Genomic DNA, 22,063 nt, shown 5'->3' with positions numbered 1-22,063 from the left:
TGTACAATATGATAAATATATTCAAAAGCATAGATAAAATCAGGAAATCTATAAAAGAAATCTGAGTGAATACAGTATGCAAACCTGACTATAGTTATTTCATGGTATGCTGAGGAGATGTTTACTATTTTGCCTTAGATTATTTTTTGCTTTTACTAATTCCAATGCGCTTTATAATTGGAATCCCCTTGTCTGCAAGGAGGTAACATGCACAGAGCGGCAGGGATAATCTGCATGAACCAGGAAGTTACTACTCTTAAAAGAATGCATGGGGTAACTTGCATGGAGCGGCAGTTACTGCCCTTAACAGAGCGCATGGAGTAACCTGCATAGAAAAGCAGTTACTATCCTTAACAGAGTGCATGGGGATATTTATTTTATTTATTTAAAAGGTTTTTCTATACCACTATGCAATACATCACAGCGGTTTACAAGAAAACCATACAAAATAAAAGTACAAAACAGTTAAAACAAAAGATACAAATGAACAATGTGAATGATACCTGCACAGAGTGGCAGTTACTACCCTTAAGAAATCGCATGGGGTAACCTGCATGGAGTGGCAGTTACTACCCTTAGGAGAAGGCAAGGGGGGTAACCTCTACGGAAAGGCAGTTACTACTCATAATAGAATGCATAGAGGTAATCTGCACAGAGCAGCAGTTACTACCTTTAATAGATGGCATGAGGTAGCCTGCACGAAGCAGCAGCAACTACCCTTAACAGAAGGCATGGGGGTGACCTGCATGGAGTGGCAGTTACTACCATAAGCAAATTGCTGGGCAGACTGGATGGACAATTTGGTTTTTATCTGCTGTCATTACTATGTTACTATGTATGTTTCTATGTATTTCTTTAGCATTATAAAAAGAAATTGCTTTTAAAAAATGAGGGCTGGCCTGCGGCCATGCAGGAAAATCCCAGGTTCAGTTCCTGGACCTGGGTCCTGCTCCTGTTCCTTGGGACAGCAGGGACTGGACCTGAGGTAGAGTAACCTTTCAGAGACCTAAGAGAGAGGGAGCCCTAGCTATCATTCACGGACTTGAGGCAACATGTGCTGGGATTTGGGGGATACTGTGATCCATGTCTCAGTCAAAAGACATTCTGCCAGGTACTTGTGACCTGGATTGGCCACTGTTGGAAACAGGATGCTGGGCTTGATGGACCCTTGGTCTGACCCAGTATGGCATTTTCTTATGTTCTTAGGGGCCAATGCAATACAGTGCGCTCAGCCGAGCACACTGTTTAAACCACTGTCGGACACGGGTTAAATAGCCACTAATCCACCCCCTAATGCAATAGGGGGATTAGCGCCTATTTAACGTGCGTCCGACGCGGAGTGAATGAGTTAGCGCTCATCACATGCAAATGCCTCTGGTCTGGAAACCTCCAAACTGGACTTTTGTCAGTAGTTACTTTTGGTGCTTTGCTTCTTTAAGGGAGAGACTTCATGCAACACAGGAATTCCATGCAAATGCATGTGAATGAGGCTCATTCACTCCAAATGCAAAAAAATAAATGTGCGTCTCAGATGCACGTTTATCGCTCAGCTATTAACGCCTGCCTGGAGCAGATGTTAATAGCTGAGCGCACTGAAAAAAAGTACAGAAAAGCAGAAAAAACTGCTTTTCTGTACTTTTTTAAAAGTAAAAAGAAAAAAAATCTCTGCTGGCCGCTTTGAAGACCGACGCCGATATGCTTGGCGTCTGTGTTCATAACCGGCAGACTGCCGGTAACTGCACGACCCCCTAATTTGTGTATTGCACGGCGGCCCCCTTGCGGGAGCCATGCGTGCGTTAAGAAAGCGGGCGCTGAAAAGTCAGTGCCTGCTTTCTGTGAATAATATTGCATCGGCCCCTTAGTGTTTGCTGGTTGGTTCAGAGCAAGCCATAGTCATCCATTGGAATGATTTCTAGGTAGCTGCCTCTGGTCTGGAAATCTCCAAACTGGACTCTTGTCAGTAGTTACTTTTGGTTTGGTTCTTTAAGGGAGAGACTTCATGCAACACAGGAATTCCAACTCTTAGTTTCAGAATCTTTGATCAGGCTGTCTTTAACTGTACCACTAGTCAGCTACATTTATGCAGCCACATGTTAAAGAGGTTTTCTATTTCTTACAAACACAAACATTCTATTCTCCTCTTCCAATGCTTCTAATTTATCTGTGCTGAATGTATTTAGGAATTTGCCAACTAAGCATTTTAAACAAACAATTTCGATCAGGTTCAAGTTAACTGCTTATGGGGAATGAACTCAACTTGTTACTTCATAGCCATATAGGTGTTGTGTTAGTTTCCTGGCCATCTTCAGACAAACACTGGAAGGTGGAAGCTTGTCTTCTTTATTGGTCAAGATGTGCTCCCTCTCTCAGATCTGGAGCATTGTTACCTCACTGGCTATAGTGGGGGAGGGGAGGGAAGATAGAAATGCTGACCTGAAATCCTCCTTCCTTCTCTGAGCTTGCCCAGCTACCTCAAAAGTCACATTCCCTTTTATTTATTTACAATATCTTTATTAAAAAAAAACAAGCAACACTGCATTTGTCAGTACAGTAACACCAACAAGAAATAACACAATAGAATAATTATGTAACATAGTTGTTGGAATAATCCTTATGAGATGCAGCTCATCGCCCATATTGTGCAATCACAAAGTTTTTTTCCCATTAAATTCCCTCCCTTCTTCCCTGTGCATCCTGTCTTTCATTAGTCCTTTATATTGTTGGGTGGCGAGAGTGGGCGCAATGTTCTTGTGCCCTCAATCTCTCCCCAAAATACTAAAACGGGGGCGCAGTGGGGAAGACTTACCCTGATAACCCTAATGTGTGGCTAGAGTCTGGTGTGATAACTATTTTCTCCTATAAAGTATTTAGGATGGAGCTTCATATTCTACTGGAGAGGCTTTGTATATACGGATCCCAAATTTCCAGGAACCTGTTCTTGGCATTGGGGGAAGAGCGAGCTGCCATTGACTCCATAAACATCATACTATGTATACCATTGCCAGTAATAAGGGGGCACTGTGTCTTTCCGTACCAACAAAATGGAGCATTTCCCCTGAGCTAGTAATTTCCTTACTAATAATTTTCCCCCAATCTTCCTCACCTATATAGGTAGATCCACTTCAAACAACAAAGGGAATATTTACCCCTGTTGATGATTGCCAATGTACTGGACCAAAAGCACAAAACTATGGGGCAACTCCAAAATAAATGAGTTAATGAACCAATGTCCAGGTTACATTTCACACACTGGGCAGTGAAAGCTATATGGGCCTTAAATGCCACTTGCTGAGATATAAATGCCCTATGTAGAAATTTGAACTGCACCTCCTTAAAACATTTGGAAAGGTTGTTACTCTGCAGAGCGAAATTGCTCTCCTCGACCCATCACTCATGTAATCTTGGGATACATGCACTCTGGGACAATTTCTGTAGTTCCTTGTGGAGAAGAGAAAAGCGATGCTTTCCTACATTCTGCGTGGAAAAAAGTATCTACCTTATCTGTCACCTGCCCCATTAGATCCGTAGCATTTAAGGAATGAATATAGTGTCTCAATTGTAGATAGGGGAACAAATCTGTCTCTTATAATTCAAAGCATATTTTGAGTTCTTGAAAAGATAGAATGACACAGTCTCTTGTCAACACATGATGGCGCTGTGTCACACCCTTCTCTTTCCAGATCTGAAAGGGACTGGAGGAGATACCCGGCTGGAAACCCAAATTACTTCGAATAGGAAGAAATGGGGAGTAGCTAGCTGAAAGTTGCAACTGTTTCATTAGTGATTCCCAGGCCCAACACATAGGAAATATTAAAAGATGTGATGCCAGATCTAGAGGTAGACTGACCTTTGGAGCTTGCACTATATATCTCACATCTAGATTGCCTAGAATTGTTTCGTCCACCTCTGGGGAGGTAAAGGTGGACCCATCATATAGCCAATCCCGAACAGTCCGCAGTAGGCTGGCCAGATTATATGTCTCCAGATCTGGCAATCCCAGCCCACCCTGCCCCCAGCTATTTTTCAACCGAGCCAATGCTATTTGGGGTTTTCTCCCTGCCCAAAGAAAGCGAAGAAGCATTTTATCTAAAGTCCGGAGATCTCGGTGTAGAAGCCGGATGGGTAAGACTTGTAATACATATAGCCATTTGGGAAATATTACCATTTTAAAAAGATTAGCTCCCCCCCCTAAAGATAAAGATAAATACTTAAAAGATCCTTCTGCCCACTTTAATGGAAAAGTTCCATCCCAATCCGTTTTAAGGGTCTTTGGATATATCAATGCTTCCGACTTGTCTTGGTTAAGTTTATATCCGGAGAATCTCCCATGCTCTTGGATCAACTTTAGTACCTGCATTAACAAGGCTAGGGGATCAAGATGGAAGACTAATAAATCTTCGGCAAAGGCCGCATATTTAAAGTAAGGGTTCCCACAGGACACCATGTATTGGGGGAGATTGGTGTAATGCTCTCAAGGAGGGGCTCCAAGGATAGCAAAAACAACAATGGGGACAATGGGCAGCCTTGCCTCGTTCCCCTGAGAATTGAAAAAGCTTTAGAAAATTCCCCATTGATTGTTACTTCAGCAACTGGATTACTGTATAGCAGACCTAGTCCTTGTAAAAATAATCCTTGCAATCCCATGTGGTGGAAGAGTGTGAATAGGAACTGCCAATCCACTCGGTTGAATGCCTTTTTGGCATTGAAGCTAACCACCATGAATGGTACAGCCTTCTGGGAACAAGAAGACATGGCAGTCAGTAAGCGTTGAACGTTGGCCATTGTCTATCGGCCTCATACAAACCCAACTTGATTCGTCCCCACATAATCAGGCAATATATGGGCCATGATTTTTGCTAGTAATTTTTGATCCAAATTCAATAAGAATATAGGTCTGTAGGATGTGACCAGAGTGGGATTTTTCCCCGGCTTGGGGAACACAGTGATAATGGCTTTATCATCTGATGGGTAATGGCCTAGCTCTAAGAGTGCAGCAAATGTCTTTTGAAGCAAGGGGGAAATTTGATCAGCAAGTATCTTGTAAAACTCTGCACTGAATCTGTCCAGCCCAGGTGACTTTAACAATTTAGTGGCATGAATACTCAAAAGAAACTCCCCCATAGTAATAGGTTTGTTCAATATCTGTAGATGTTTGTCAGAAATATGAGGGGAGGTTAAATCTGTTCAGAAATTCCTGACATTGGTTGGGGTCAAACCCTTTGGAGGAGTATAATTGGGAATAGTAATCAGCAAAAGCTTGAAGGATGTCCCCAGTGGAGGAGATCACTTTCCCTCCTGCCCCCCGCAAATGAGATACGAGCTTAGCCCCTAGGTCCGCTTTTATAAGGCGGGTTAAGAGTCTCCCTGTTTTTGTTGGCCTGATGGTACAGCTTAAATTTATAGTATAGGATAATCTTTTTGGCTCACTGATGTAAAAGTGTATTCAATGCAACTTGAGCTGCCATACACGCTTCTCTATGACTTACTGTATTAGAGTGCAGTAGATTGGTCTTACGTTTAGTTAGTTGATTATTTAAAACTAAATTTGATAGAGTTAGCCAGATTGGGGCTTGATATGATATTGTGATATGCCCAATGCCTGAGGCTTCACCCATGGCAAGCCTGATTCTGAGAGTAGAAAATAATCTAATCTAGAATAAGTTGCGTGCCCTCTGGACAGGTGAGTAAAGTCCTTCTCTAAGGGGTGTAAGATATGCCAGGAATCTATAAAGTTTAGTTCTGAAAGAAAAAAGGCCATGCCTTTCCCAGTCCAGAGTTTTAAGGTTTTTGGGGTATGAGATTTGTCCAATTCTGGGTCGCAGATAAGATTAAAATCTCCCCCCACTAAGAGCAATCCTTCCAGATTAGACATTAACTGTTGAATTGCCTAAGAAAGGCATGGTCATATTTGTTGGGAGCCTAGAGATTGCAGAGAGTCACCTGTTTCCCTCCTAAATCCCCAGTTGGATAATATAGCGCCCTTGTGGATCCTTCAGTTCCCGCATCACCTGCAGTGATTTAATTTTGTGGATTAAAATAGCCACTCCTGCGGATTTTGTCATTCCAGAGGCATGGTGTATCTGTCCAACCCAGTCTCTCTTAAATTTTAAGTGTTCAGAAGCTGTTAAATGGGTCTCCTAAATGAGCGCTGTATCCGCCCCCAGTTCCTTTAAGGCAGTCAAAATCTTCTTCCTTTTTATTGGTGTATTCCACGAAATAAACTTCACTGAGGTTTTACCTATGGTTGAAACTAAGTCCGATATACCATATGATAAACATTTGCTGATTGAGGTTTGTAACCCCCTCAGCTAGGGTGCTCCTCCCACATTAACTTTCCCCACTGCATCCTTCTCCAGAAACAGCTATGCCACCAGACCAGATACGTAATCCTAATAAGTCTTGTATTCCCAAATCCCTCCCAGCCTCCCCATCCCTTCTTCCCTAGTCCCCCCTCCGTTCTATTCACCAAACTACAAAAGGTGTAAGGTCACTCTCCTTGCACCTCCCATCACCTCCGCCTTCCTCTGACCCCATGAACCTCCCTTCCCCCCCCCCCCCCCAAGCCTCTATGTATACAAAACTGATAATAACCTTTTTGAAAAGTTTCAAAGTTGTCCATATACTGTCAAAATGGTAAGGAAAAAAAAGGCCCTGTGTTCCTGGTACAAGGCCTTGAACCTCCTGATGGGCTATCACACTCCCTTTTAAGCCAAAAGGCTAGGGCAGGGAGAGGAATGGTTGGAGTTCTGGCCTTCTCACTTCACAGAACACCAACCCAGGGACACTTCTTGCTTTTGAGATGAGCTTTTCCAGCTGCTTGATGGTTTTCCTTGGCTCTAAATCAGAGCAGTTACCACGAGTTTGACAGCCTTTTGTGGCCTGCTTTCCATTTTCTTCTGCAGGATGTACACCTGTCATACCTAGATAACTGCAGTAGAAGGCAGATTGCACCCCAGCCTGGAAGCCAAAAAGAGCAAGGGCATAAATACAACATGAAAATGCAATGTTTTTGTATGAAGTTTGGGTATCATTTCTTGGCTTCATCCCATTTTTCTCATTTGGTATCAGAGTCTATGCATGCTCAAGATGGACCATCTACCTTTATTGCATGATGTCATTCAAGAATAAGATATATTGGAAAAGGGGAGCTGGTGGGCAGAACAATGTAAATGAGGCTGATAGTGTATTTTGCTGGGTTATACATGGAACTTCCAAGATACAAACCCAATATAACCAGCAATTTATTTTTAAACATACAAAGGTGAATATTCTGCTCCATTTAGCCAGTTAAGTTCTGACTTAGCCAGCTAAGTGGTACTGTTTCAATATTCAGCTGCAGTCAGTGGCTGCCACTTAGCCAGATAACTTTTTTTATTTGTCTTACTAGTTATCTGGATAAGTGAGGGTTGGACAGGGGGGCATTCTGGGACAGAGCTACTTATCAGGCTAACTTATAGGGTTATTTTTCAAGTTGCGAGAGAGTATAATGCATGTTAAACAAAGTGTTTTGCACGATAAACACTGTATATCGTGTGACATAGCCCTATTTTGGCGATATCCTGTACTATTCAAGATATCGTGTGATGTTTGGGCCTGAAATACACCCCTATCAGGCCCGGTGCAAGTATTAGGTGGGACTAGGTGATTACCTAGGGTGCTGGAAGTGGGCAGGGTGAACTAGGTGGATGCAAAGGTGCCATTTTTCAATGCATGCAGGAGGAATGAGAGTCGCAAAGGCACGCCAATGAAGGTCGAGCGGGAGAGAAGAAGATATCAGGCGGCAGAGATGGAAGTGTGCAATTTGGTGGTTCGAGGTGGGGTAGAGGAGAGAGAGAGAGAGACAGAGAGAACCACATGATATGGTGATGTCACCGCCTAGGGAGGCAGCAGCCCCTCACACCAGCACTGACCCTTATTACAAAGAGCTGCTTTGCATGGTATTTGCATGCATGAATTTGCTAATTCATACCTAATCCTATGTAAATAAAGTAATGCAGTTAATTTAGACATTTTTAAGCCATATTATTTTATCTACACATTTGCCTAACACGTTGTTCTACTGTGGGAGCATCAAAATCATAATGCAGGTTCCAGTGCTTTCATGGTAGAATTAAAGGGACATGCAGCACAACACAATCCCCTGCCCTCAAAGTAGACCAAAAGCCATTAGGGGGTCTAATTAGACCCCCTACCCTCCCCAAGGCCACCACAAAAATTTTAAAAATAGAAGATATCCACCCTTTGGTGATGACCCGAACCCCTCCCCATTCAAGCAAACCCTCTCAGTCCAATAGTTTATGTCTCCTCCCTTAGGCATAACTCCACCCCCCCCCCTGGCCCTCCCTTTCAATAAATGTTAAGGCTGGAAGGAAGAGGGATTCAGTGTTTTAAGGAACTGGGGAACCTTTTGGGGAAGGGGGAGCCTTTTCTGAAGGGATGGGCTCCACCTTAACCAGGGTGAAGTTAGGCTGCTGGTGCTAACTTTAAAAAGGAGATAGAGCAGCTTTTAAACTAGAACAAAGGGGAAAGCCGACAGTCGCTCAGCAGTGCATGGTTCAGAGAGAGGTATCTTCGAAGGATACTAATGAAGCATTAGAGTTAGGGCATCCCGACAGTGAGGTTCCAATAATATGAAAAGTATTCCATGTGGCTATAAGTAAAGAATCACCTGAGCTAAAAGATGCCGTGCCAGGAGCAGGTATAACTCTATGCGGAGAAGTCTGCATACTTTCTGAGAATTTTCAAGATAAAATTACATGTGTGCTTTGATATGTAGATTGCAGCTAAAAAAAACCCCCGCAAATGTTCTTAATATGTTTGCATTTTTAAATGTTTATCCTGCAGTATTTTTGTACGCAGAAGTAGGTTTATGCTTCTGGACTTTCTTACAGTAATTCAGATCATGATTTAAAATGCCAATAAACATAATGCTTTATCATTGTCAGTGAAATAGGAGGATTATATATAATATTGCCTTCCATTCTACAGGATAACCAATGTTCTTTAGAATAATGTGTCTTAGAATGTTGAACGATTCTGGGATGGGGAGGTGACAGTGGCTTTTCAGTACAAGGACACTGCATTATAACTTCTGAGCTAAAGAAAGAAAATGTTATTTCACTATATCGTGTAGTACAGCATGTATATCGACCTGCCCAAGGTCACACAGTCAAAGGGAGATTCAGGAGTTCCTGATCCCTCATCCTGCTAGACCCAAGCCTTTTGTTCTCCCTGAGAAAACTAAAGGCACAAGCTCTTAGAGCAAAAATGGCAGGCAGTTATGATGACTCTGTGAAATTCCATTTTAACATCAAGTACAGGTGTCTACCCAATATTTTTGAAATGAGATTAGTTAGGGCTTACTGCTTCATTTATAAAAAGGGTTAGTCATCCCTAATTACTAATAGGATAGTAATATTTTATATCAAAGGATATTTGTCATTAAAACACTCTTTTACTATTTTATCTGCATTGTTTCTGGAATTTTTTTCTCACCCGTCCAGGAATTAAATAGCTTTAATTACTTGGACCTGTACAAACTCGCTGACCTCTTTAACCTCACGTTGCTGGAGACGGCCGTAGTGGAGTTTTTAGTAAAGCACCTGTCAGAATTGCTGAAGGTTCACCCAGAGGAAGTCCTGGCACTCCCGTATCGGCTTCTTCGAGAAGTCCTGAAGAGTGATCAGCTGACTTCGTTGAGTGAGGAGCAAATTTGGCAGGTAAGGAATTCAATTAAGCAGTGTAGAGTGCAATAATCACTTTATACTTCAGCCTCACTACTACTGCTACTAGTGCTACTAATAACTACTAATATTGTTATTAATATTTTAATTTGGCATAATTGCCTATGTGCATATATTTACATACATCACCACAGGAATTCACTGAAAATTAAGATAAGTCATATGGATAAATAAGTAAATCTGCCTTCCACAACAAGCTATTTCTGTAAGAAGAAAGAACTGACTGATTGATTGAAGAGATGATGGGATTTCTGTAGAAAGCTTGGGTATACTGTATCCTTTTTTTTTTTTCCCCCAGTGTTGGCCTCATCAGACTTGAATTTTCCATAGTAGAAAATTCAATTGGAGGATATGTGTTTGAGAGGAACATCTTGTTCTTTTCTTTTTAATAGTTGGTTAACAGGGGTACCTCAGGCCTTAGAGCAGTTAAAATCTACCCTGTCATATCTGAACCAAATGATTCTCCTTTTTCTCACCATCATTCTTGTTCACTTGCTGATGCTGTTACTTAAACAATTTAGTTTGAGGTCAATATTCAAAGGTGTTTTTCTGGGTAACTTCGAGAGTTGTCCAGACAACATTTAAAACCCTGATAAGAAGGGGCAGGGTTGGAGGTGCTCCTTGGGCACGGCAAAACCTTTTAGCCGGAAAGCACTGATATTCAGCACTACTTGGCTAAAGTTAGCCAGATAAGTCTGGTTGGAAAAATACTTGACCTAAAGTTACCCAGATAACTTTATCTGGCTAACTTGTAGCCAGATATATTCAGCAACAGACTTATCTATCTAAAGTTATAGGCTGCCTATACACATCTATAGGAGGCTTACAACAATTTACATCCCTAAATTTAAACAAAACAAAGATTACATCAAACACATCCAAGGCCCTGGGAAACTTACCAGTCCACTGAAGTGAATATCTACCCCTCACTGCCCAGGAAGAGACAGAGATAGTTATCCCAGGACAAGCAGGATGCTAGTCCTCACATATGAGTGACATCAGTAATGGAGCCCTATAGGGAAAAACTTCTGTCAAAGTTTCTAGAAACGTTTGACTGGCACAGTGTGCCTACTGAGCATGCTCAGCATGCCATGATATTCCTGGCCACAGGGGTCTCCCTTCAGTCTTCTTTTTTCAGCGGAGCCATTAGCCTCGCGGGTATTAGGAGTCCTCTGAGGTAAAATTTACCTCATAAAAAAGATTGTAAAAACTTAGGAAAACATTAGAACCGCAGGGGTCTCCCGTGTTAACATTGCGCTAAGTTTTTCTATCCATTTTTTGCCGGTTCTGTACCGTCTTTTTGGCCTTCAAGTCATCGACAGCTGTCCGACTTAACTATGGCCTTGGGTTTCAAAAAATGCCTGATCTGCCATAATATGTCCATCACAGACTCGCACTTAGAATGTGTGTTGTGTCTTGGAGAAAAGCACGACATCTTAACTTGTGTAAAGTGTGCCAAAATGACGCCAAAAGGGAGAAAACTCCGGATGGAGAAAATGGAGCACTTGTTCCGTTTACAATTGCTGCCTTCGACGTCAACATCCACTCAATTGTCTCCGGCTGGATCGATTCGCAAGGTCGTGGTAAAAAAGCGAGTACCTGATGAGGCAGGTGATAGGGCATCGCCAACCCCATCTACATCGTCGTTCAGGTAGGTATCGATCATCGAAAAGACCGCCGAAAGTAAGCAGAAGCATCGGCATTGGAGGATGCACTATCCGGACATCGACCAGGTGATCCATCAAGGGTTCCTGGGTCGCAATCTAAGAAACCTCGCAAAGACGAAACGTCACAGAGGCCTTCTAAGCCAAGGCGATCCCCACCGATATTGGTGCCGGGAACCGTACTTCCTCAGGGCCCTGGGGAAGTACCGGAATCGCCCTCACTGCCTCCCCCCATAGCTGCTCTGGTCTCACCAGCTATGCGGGCGGAACTGGATGACTATATTCGCCAGGCAGTAAAGGATGCGCTCCTAGCTACAATGCCACCTCAGCCATCGCCATCGCTGACACCACCGATGCCATCGACTCCGGTTCCCATGAACCTGACGATACCGTCGACGATTCCATTGATGCCAGTGCCCATAACCTTGCCGATACCATCGCCGATACCACTGGCGCCATCGCCCTCAATGCCGTCGATGCCAATGCCTGATTTGTCGGTTTTTGCACCGATTCTGGCAAAACTAGACACTATTATCGGTGCCATTCCAATATTATCTCCAGAACCAACAGTACCACCACCCACTGGAGAGGATATTCCAAAGGAACTTACACCTTCAGAGCCAATCCCCGGTCCATCAGGGCTTCCACGTCCTCATCCACCAATATCACTATTACTTCCATCTAAACTGCTGGAACGTCCAACCAGGCCAAGGGAGCATACACCTTCTACTCCACTTCATCCTCGTACACCGAACACTTGGCAAGATACAGATACGGACACATTCTCAGAGGACGTCCTCTCTGAGCCATCACCTCCAGAAGAGAGAAGATGTTCTCCTCCGGAGGATCTCTCATTTTCCAATTTTGTCAAGGAGATGGCAGATGCCATCCCTTCTCAATTACACACTGAGGATGATTCCAGACAAAAGACACTAGAAATTCTACAATTTGTGGACCCACCCAAGAAAGGTTTGGCAGTTCCAGTCCACGAAGTCCTGGTAGAGTTATTGCACAGGTTATGGGAACATCCCTGCTCCATACCCCCCCCCAGTCAACAAAAGAGTGGATGCTTTGTACTTAGTCCAACACATCCCGGGGTTTCAAAAGACTCAATTACCTCACCAATCAGTGGTGGTTGAGTCAGCACAGAAAAAGTCAAAAAGAGTAAAAACTCACTCTTCAACCCCACCAGGCAAAGATAACAGGTTCCTAGACAACCTTGGTAGGAAAATGTTTCAAGGTTCTATGTTGGTATCCAGGATTGCTGCCTACCAATTATATATGACTCAGTACCAGCGAAACCTATGGAAACAGATACAGGAACTCTCTGAGGATCTCCCTCGGCAACTTCAAGAATCCTTTTCAACCATTATTCATAAAGGCCTAGAAGCAGGCAAACAATGAGGTTCGTGCAGCGTACAACTCATTTGAAACTGCATCCAGAATGTCGGCCACTGGTATCAATGCTCGACGATGGGCCTGGCTTAAGGCATCTGACCTAAGGCTCGAAATACAAGACAGACTAGCAGATCTCCCTTGTGTAGGAGAGAACTTATTTGGCGATAAAGTTAAGGAAGCAGTTTCTCTATTGAAAGAACATTCCGAAACTCTAAAACAATTGTCATCTATGCCTCAAGAGTCTCAATCATCAAAGAGACTTCCAAGGAAGGAGCCTAAGCGTCCTTATTACAGGCTGCGAAGATATTATCCTCCTCCTACACGTGGGCGTACATCTAGACCACCTCAACGGTCACAACCTAGGCAGTCAAGAACGACCAGACTTCAACCCCCTCCACAGACAGCATCCACGTCGGGGTTTTGAAGTGATTCCAGGGAACAGCAGCCGCTCTACCAATCCGGCACCACACATACCAGTGGGTGGTCAGATCACATTCTTCCATCACAATTGGGCATTCATAACCACAGACCAGTGGGTATTTTCCATCACATCTCAGGGGGGGATACTTGGATTTTCTCACTATACCAAACGACGCTCCTCCCACTTCGTTTTGGACAATAAAAGACCAATCCACAATTCTGCAAACAGAATTATCCATCCTTCTGAGAGCCAGGGCCGTGGAACCAGTTCCCCGACCTCAGCAGGGCAGAGGATTCTACTCCCTTTATTTCCTCATTCCAAAGAAAACCGGAGGCTTGCGTCCAATCCTAGACCTCAGAAATCTCAACAAATACCTGAGAAAAGAAAAATTCAGGATGGTTTCTCTAGGCACCATGTTACCACTACTTCAAAAGGGAGATTGGCTCTGTTCTCTGGATCTTCAAGACGCTTACGCTCACATTCCCATATTCCCCCCTCATCGCAAGTATCTACGATTCCTCGTGGGTACTCATTTCCAATACAAGGTAATACCCTTCGGCCTTGACTCAGCACCTCAAGTGTTCACAAAGTGTCTAGCAGTGGCGGCGGCTCACTTGCACTAGCAGGGCGTGCACGTCTTTCCCTATCTAGACGATTGGCTCATCAGGAGTCCAGCACAACAAGGAGCTCTCAATTCTCTCCAGCTCACAGTAAATCTACTCCATTCCTTGGGATTCCTCATCAACTACCAGAAATCCCACTTTACACCGTCTCACAGGTTGCAGTTCATCGGAGCAGACTTAAACACTATAACAGCAAAAGCCTTCCTACCAAAGGACCATGCACAGACACTAGCCTCGTTAACCGACTGTCTTCGAGCACGCACACAAATAACAGCACATCAATGTCTCACCCTCTTGGGTCACATGGCCTCCACAGTCCACATCACTCCTATGGCCAAATTGGCTATGAGACTCACTCAATGGATGCTCAAGAGTCAATGGATACAGGCCATTCAACCACTGTCTTCCCCTATCCGAGTAACTCACGAACTACACTCCTCGCTCCTCTGGTGGACAAACACGGACAACTTGCTCAAAGGCCTACCTTTCCAACAACCAATTGTGCAAGTAACATTGACTACAGATGCATCCACCTCAGGCTGGGGAGCACACATTGGCCATCTACAGACTCAAGGTACTTGGATGAAACTCGAAGCAACTTTTCAGATAAATTTCCTAGAGCTTCGAGCTATATGTTATGCGCTATATGCGTTCAAGGACTGCCTTTCACACAAGACTGTTCTCATACAGACAACACAGTTGCCATGTGGTACATCAACAAACAGGAAGGTACGGGCTCGTATCTCCTTTGTCAAGAAACTGCACAGATTTGGGACTGGGTCCTAACACACTCAATGTTTCTCCGGGCCACTTATCTGGCAGGCATTCAAAATGTGATAGCGGATCGACTCAGCCGTCAATTCCAGCCACACGAATGGTCCCTGGATCCCTCAGAAGCGACCAGGATTTTTCAGCGTTGGGGTCAACCAACAATAGACCTCTTTGCGTCACATCTGAATCACAAAGTGGACAGATTCTGTTCCCTACACAAACAGAAAAACCAGCCAGCCAAGGACGCCTTTGCTCGCCCTTGGACCTCAGGCCTATACGCGTATCCTCCGATACCGCTCATAACCAAAACCCTAGTGAAGCTGCAACAGGACAAGGGGTCCATGATACTCATAGCCCCATATTGGCCTCAACAGGTATGGTTTCCCACACTTCTAGACCTCTCGATCAGGGATCCCATTCGCCTGGGAATAGCTCCTACTCTCATAACTCAGGATCAGGGTCAGTTGCGCCATCCCAACCTTCAATCCCTATCCCTGACAGCATGGATGTTGAAAGCTTGATCTTACAACCACTCAATCTTTCAACCAATGTATCTCAAGTGCTTTTAGCTTCACGTAAACCTTCAACACGTAAGAACTATTCTTCCAAATGGAAAAGGTTTACCTTCTGGTACAGGTGGAAAAGTATTGATCCTTTCTCCTGCTCCATAACTTCGCTACTAGAATACTTATACCATCTTTCAGACTCTGGTCTCCAAACTTCGTCTGTAAGGGTACACTTAAGTACAATCTCAGCTTACCATAACAAGATAGGAGATGCACCAATTTCCACGCATCCTCTCGTCAACAGATTTATGAGAGGTTTAACGCACCTAAAACTACCAATTCGGCCACCAGTCACAGAATGGGACCTGAATCTGGTTTTAACAAGGCTCATGTGTTCTCCTTTTGAACCCATAGATTCATGTGAACTCAAATATCTCACCTGGAAAACTTTCTTTTTTATAGCCATTACATCGGCTAGAAGGGTTAGTGAGTTACAAGCACTTGTCACGTATTCACCCTACACGAAATTCCTACATAACAGAGTGGTTCTCCGTACACATCCAAAATTCCTTCCCAAGGTAGTTACGGAATTCCACTTAAACCAGTCCATAGTTTTACCCACATTCTTTCCAAGGCCTCATTCTCACCAAGGAGAAACAGCCTTACATACCTTGGACTGTAAGCGTGCATTAGCATTTTACATAAACCGCACTACAGTCCACAGGAAATCCACTCAACTCTTTGTATCTTACAATCCAAACAAACCAGGTAAAGCAGTGGATAAACAAACTTTATCCAATTGGTTAGCAGATTGCATACAGTTTTGCTATGAAAAAGCAGGCCTTCCTCTCCAAGGGTGAGTAAAGGCCCATTCAGTAAGGGCAATGTCAACCTCAGTAGCACACTATCGTTCAGTGCCAATCCTTGACATATGTAAAGCGACAACATAGAGTTCTCTTCACACCTTTGCGGCCCACTACTGTCTCGACAAGGAAGGACCACAAGATTCAGCCTATGGACAATCTGTCTTAAAGGACTTGTTTCCAGCATAATCCAACTCCTTCCACATCCAACCTTTCGTGATTTCAGGCTGCCTCATTTTTCCCAACAGTACGCCAGTTGTTGTGCCTGTTGCACAAGTTGTACACTGTTGGTCCAATACAAGGATGACTCAGCCTGTAGCTTGCTAATCACCCATATGTGAGGACTAGCATCCTGCTTGTCCTGGGATAAAGCAAAATTGCTTACCTTGTAATAGGTGTTATCCCAGGACAGCAGAATGTAGTCCTCATGAAACCCACCCGCCACCCTGCGGAGTTGGGTCCGATATGTTTTATTTTATTTTTGGCTAATGCTCATTGCTACAAACGAGACTGAAGGGAGACCCCTGTGGCCAGGAATATCATGGCATTCTGAGCATGCTCAGTGGGCACACTGTGCCAGTCAAAAGTTTCTAGAAACTTTGACAGAAGTTTTTCCATATAGGGCTCCATTACTGATGTCACCCATATGTGAGGACTACATCCTGCTGTCCTGGGATATAACACCTATTACAAGGTAAGCAATTTTGCTTAGCTTTAAAACACGCTTGCAGGCACCCATACAAGCACCTGTGGACGCATGAGCAGACATTCGCTGAATTTTAAATCATGATTGCAGTTGCTCGCGTATGAATTAAAAATGCCTTCCACACTTATGTGTGCATCTAATTTTAAGACGATGCTTGAGTAAACATACTTTGTGTATCTTCCTTAGGGTTTTGTCTGCTTTAACAAATGCAGGTAAGCAGATTTTAAAACATTTTCGCGTGATGGACATTCCCAGTTTTAACAAGTAGTCCACCAGTGTACCTAGTCTCACTTGAGGTCATCCAGACCCCTCTGGCTCTTACTCTTCACCCTGTGTTAGGGCCTAAAAAGCAGTTCCTGCAGACTTACATCTCATCAAGAGCAGCAATAAATATATGCGGCTAAGAAGCTGCCGGGTGCTGTGTCCGTCGATTTTAGAATTCAGGTTTCCACACAGAACTGTTGGCCCCATGCCAGAACACCCATGCCCACCCTCCTTTTTATTTTACTCTAGCATGCGCATATTCGCATCTAATTAGCGGCTTTTAAATATGCATTGCTCATGGGTGGCCCGGATACTTGCTCCTATGGGCCTTTTAATGTGAGCAACGCTTTTAAAATTCACCCCATATAACAGTTTCCTCCAGTGTTACATTTAATTCCCCTCTCCAATAATTAAAATTTTGTAATTATTTTTCCAGTGCACTCAGTTCTTTCTCATGTCAACAAACTTCTCCATACTACAATATATTTTTTTTATTTTTCTATACCGCCTATCGTCAATCTAGGCGGTTTACAAATTTTACATACATTTTAAAATAAAATACAACAATGCAAAATAATATAAAACCATGCAACTTGAATAAGCGACTCTTGACCTTCCCCTCTATGTCCTCTTGCTGCTTAACTTTTCAGGCCTGTATTTTTTCCTTTAGATATGATAAGCCTCCTTAAAAAGCCAGGTTTTTAGCATTTCCCTAATTTGCTTATGTTTTCTCATTAGCCGTAACTCCTCTGGCAGTGAATTCCAGAGTACCAGTCTTGCCACTATAATCGCTCATTCACGTACCATGTTCAAGCAAGCTTCATTCACTGAGGCGGTCACTAGAAGACCTTTATTCACAGAATGTAATTCCCTTTGCAGCAAATACCACTTTAACCTGGATGTCGGCCATCAATTTTCCAGTTTATAGAGTAGCTTATGTATTATTACTAACACTTTAAATAAAATCCTAAAAGATACTGGCAAGACAAGAATTCCAGAAGCCTGGGAAATGGGTGTGGCAAAGCCTTTCTGGAAACCGGGTCTGCACATGTCACCCAGTCAGGCTTGGTATTATTTTCTCAGTGCCATTTATAATGCTGTACTTCTGGAGTTCTAATTCGTTGAACTTCTAACCTTGTCTTGTTATTTGGCATAGACAGGCACAAAGGGTTTTTGTCCACTCAAGGGGATAATACAGTTTAAGACCCTTTTTGGTGGAAACACACACACACAGTCTTTGAACTCCAGGTGCTATATAAAAGAATAAGATGTGGCACATAGGATTGTTGTTCTCCAAAGAAGATCCTTTGAATTGAAAGTATAAAATAGTATTTATAATAGGACATATATAGTTTCTCTGTTCCTCTAAGTTAAAGCATTAATAACTTGTGCAATTATGTACATAATTCTTCTCCCTTTTCTGTCCCTCTTAATAAGGTGCAGACTCTTTCACAGCTGTTGCTTTTGCAAGCCTCTCAGCTATGAGTTACTATTTTGGGGTTAGAGCAAAGTCCACACAGGGACTGAAACAGTCAGAAGATTCCAGATATGTGTTGCTGTCAGGCAACTCATCCATTTCCCTAACACTCTTATTACTTTTCCAGCTGAGATTCAATGCCAAGAAGTGCAGAATCATGCACATTGGGTGTGGAAATCCGAAAAAAACTGTATTTGATGGGGGGTGAAGGGCTGATGTGCATGGAGCAGGAGAGAGACCTTGAGGTGAAAGTGTCTAACGATCTAAAGTCAGTAAAACAGTGTGATAAAGCTATAGCTAAAGCCAGAAGAATGCTTGGGCTGCATAGAGAGAAGAATATCTAGTAAGAGAAAGGAAGTGATGATCCCCTTGTACAGGGCCTTGGTGAGGCCTCACCTGGAGTACTGTGTTTAGTTCTGGAGACCGTATGTCCAAAGGGACAGACAGGATGGAGGCAGTCCAGAGAAGGGTGACCAAAAAGGTGGTTGGTCTTCATAAAATGACTTATGAGGAGAGATTGAAGAACCTAAATATGTATACCCTGGAGGAGAGGAGAAGCAGGGGTGATATGATACAGACTTTCACATACTTGAAAGGTTTTAATGATCCATGGTCAACAATAAACCTTTTACATTGGAAAAAAATCAGTAGAACTATGGGTCATGATTTGAAACTCCAGGGAGGAAGACTCAGAACCAATGTCAGGAAGTATTTCTTCAAGGAGAAGGTGGTGGATGCCTGGAATGCCCTTCCTGAGGAAGTGGTGAAGACAAACTGTGAAGGATTTCAAAGGGGCATGGGATAAACACTGTGGATCCATAAAGGCTAGAGGATGGGAATGAAGAGAAGTGTTACGAGCGCGGCCTTCGGCTACTGTTACGAACCAAGGGCTTGGAAGCTTTTGGCTACTGTTATGAGCGGGGAGGCATGGTCATTTCTGGAACAGGAGATGTGAGCCCTTGGACCACAGCATGACTCAGGGAGGAGAGCCCCAAGACAACACCGCAGGAGGTGAGCTGGTGCGAGCACGTGTAGCAAGGAGCAAGACAAGGCTGGAGCGAAGACAAGGAAATGAAAAGGTCTGACCCTCTACCGGACCTGCATGCCCCAGGATGACCAACAAGGCAATGTTGATCAATGAACAGTCCTGTGACTGTTCCAAGCCCTTTCGGACCTGCCGCTGGGTAACGGCAAAAGGTGGCAGGCCGGACAGAGGACGAGGGCAGACGGAGTCCTTAGAACACAGAAGACTTTGGACGAAGACTCAAGCGAGGACACTGTAGATGATGACTCAGGCGAGGACACTGTAGACGTAGGATCAAGGGTCAAAGTGCTGGGTCGAGACTGTGACGCAGTGCACCCTACTCAGTCCACCTGCGGGACTGGTCACGGACCACGCTGGGCTCGAAGCAGACTCTAGGAGAGATAATGGAAGCCGATACTGGAACATGACGAAGATACTGAAGAGGCCTGCACCGGGGCGCGGGTCTGGTCGTGGACCACACTGGAGCGGAGCAGGTTCAAACAGAGTCTTTGGCATGGACAGATGCAAATGCAAGGAACTCCGAAGACCGGGACACGATTCAAGTACAGGATACAAGATTCTCAAGGATTCAAAGACAACTCAGGATTCAAGACTAAGGTTCAAGCAGAAGTCTTCTGGAGGCTTGCACTGCGCAGGAGAAGATGGCCTTGTACCTGAGGCGCCCTACACAGCCCACCATGGGCTGGTCGCAGACCACAACAACGGCACGCCAGGAAGGTGGACATCAAGGAACCAAGGCATGGAGGCAGAGGCGAAGACAAAAGCATCAGGAAGTACATCGGACATCAGGAGGTACGAAGGAAGAACATCAGAAACATGCAGACGAAGCCGACAAAGCAGGAGAAGACCACAGAGGACCTGGACCGGAGAGAAGACACAGACATCTGTGGAACCCAATCCGAAGGCCAGGAGTTACTGAAGATGAGGACCTTAAATAGGGCTGAAGCAGGAAACGAGGACCAGCTTGGATTCCGGTGGGGCCAGGAGCACTTCCTGCTACTGGCCCTTTAAATACATTAGAGGCGCGCGCCGGCGCCTAAGGAAGGCCTGGAGAAGAAGTAGCACCGCGGATAGCGGCAACCAGCTGCACAGGAAGAAAAAGAGCAGGGAGGAGCAGGCAGGCTTCAGGACAGCCTCCTGCCGTCCGACGAGGACCCCAGCAATGGCGTTGCGGCTCCATGCCGCAGAGAGGAGCCGGCTGGTGCGGCCTCCCACGGGACTCGGCGGCAGATGAGGGCCGCAACAAAGATGGTGCTGGCGGCGGCCCTGCCGGCGGGTCCCGGTATGGGCGTCAGCAGAAGCGGCACTAGGCCGCGCAAAAGGAAATCCCAGCGGGGCTCTCCCCTCCGCAAGGGCGGCATCAGCAGTGGCGGCTCCTGCTGCTAAGCAGGGAGTCAGCTGCGACGGCTGCAGTCCAGGCACTGGTGGTGAGTAGGTGGAGAGGCCTGCTTGTGGAGAGTAGCTCCGTGGGCAGGAATCGTAACAAGATGAGCCATGGGGGGTGGCTTACTGGAATGGAGGCTACTGCCTGCTGATTTCTACCCTTACTCAATAAGCCTTCGCATGGTTAATGCAACTCCAACATTGCTCTCTGCTTCAACGGCAAGGGGAAATGTGGAAAAGAGGATTTGCATTCAGATAACAACCAACAAGGACTGAACTTCACAATCTGGGTAAACAAATAAGCGTGGGGGTAGCTTGCTTATTACGGCGGTTACTACCCTAAACCAGTTAAGCCTGATACATCATTTTGAATGCATATACAGCGTTGCTCTGTACTTAAACGGCAGGGATAAATGTGGAAAAGAGGATTTACATTCAGACAACATCCAACAAGGCATTGATCTGTGCAGTCTGGATAAACAAGCATTGGGGTAACTTGCTTGATGTGGCGGTTACTACCCTTAACTATTAAGCCTTATGCTCACCTTTGATGCAACTCCAACATTACTCTCTGCATCAATGGCAGGGGATGGCAGGAAATTTGAATCAAACAGTTACCAACAAGGGCCCTGAACCTGGTGGTTGGTGAAACAGATAAGTAAGGGAAAATAAATGTGGATGCTTGCTGGGCAGACTGGATGGGCCGATTCGTCTTTTTCTGCCGTCAATTCTATGTTTCTGTTTTCCCAGTTTAAGCACTATGTTAGGAGTTTCATTAGGGCAAAGCAGAAACATTTTTCTTGTAAACCCTGGGCCGGGTAGTCCTGGATAGGGGCCCAGGGGCCACATCTCGAGTTCAGATATTCACTGCTCAGTTCTCAAAAAAAGTTGGTCAGATTACTCTGAGTGTCCAGAACTCCCTGAGCAGGGGATGATTATCTTCTCCCAGGACAAGCAGGATGGTAGTCCTCACATATGGGTGACATCATCAGGATGGAGCCCAAACACGGAACACTGATCATGCCCAGCATGCCACTGACCCTGAATCCAGCAGGGGTCCCCATTCACTCTCTTTTTTTCCGCGCAGCAGTTGCCTCACGGTTCTCAGGAGTTCTGTGAGAATTCCTCACAAACTTTCCTCACAGAACTTTTCTTAACATTTCAAAACTTTTTCCCCGTCCTGGGGACTGCCGACGCCG

The 22,063-nt window shown here is 44.6% G+C and overlaps 1 protein-coding gene across 5 annotated transcripts in view; it reads left to right on the top strand.

Annotated features, from left to right (window-relative positions):
- Positions 1-22,063, top strand: part of KLHL32 (kelch like family member 32) — a 502,881-nt gene that overhangs the window by 244,723 nt on the left and 236,095 nt on the right. For all 5 annotated transcript variants that reach the window (XM_029595391.1, XM_029595390.1, XM_029595392.1 and 2 more), the window contains one exon: positions 9,504-9,719. In XM_029595391.1, coding sequence (XP_029451251.1) covers positions 9,504-9,719 — 216 coding nt within the window. The remainder of the gene's footprint in view (positions 1-9,503; positions 9,720-22,063) is intronic.

The sequence above is a fragment of the Rhinatrema bivittatum genome, chromosome 3 (genome assembly GCF_901001135.1).
Source record: "Rhinatrema bivittatum chromosome 3, aRhiBiv1.1, whole genome shotgun sequence".
In the NCBI taxonomy this organism is placed as follows: Eukaryota; Metazoa; Chordata; class Amphibia; order Gymnophiona; family Rhinatrematidae; genus Rhinatrema; species Rhinatrema bivittatum.
This window is presented reverse-complemented; position numbering and strand designations above follow the sequence as displayed.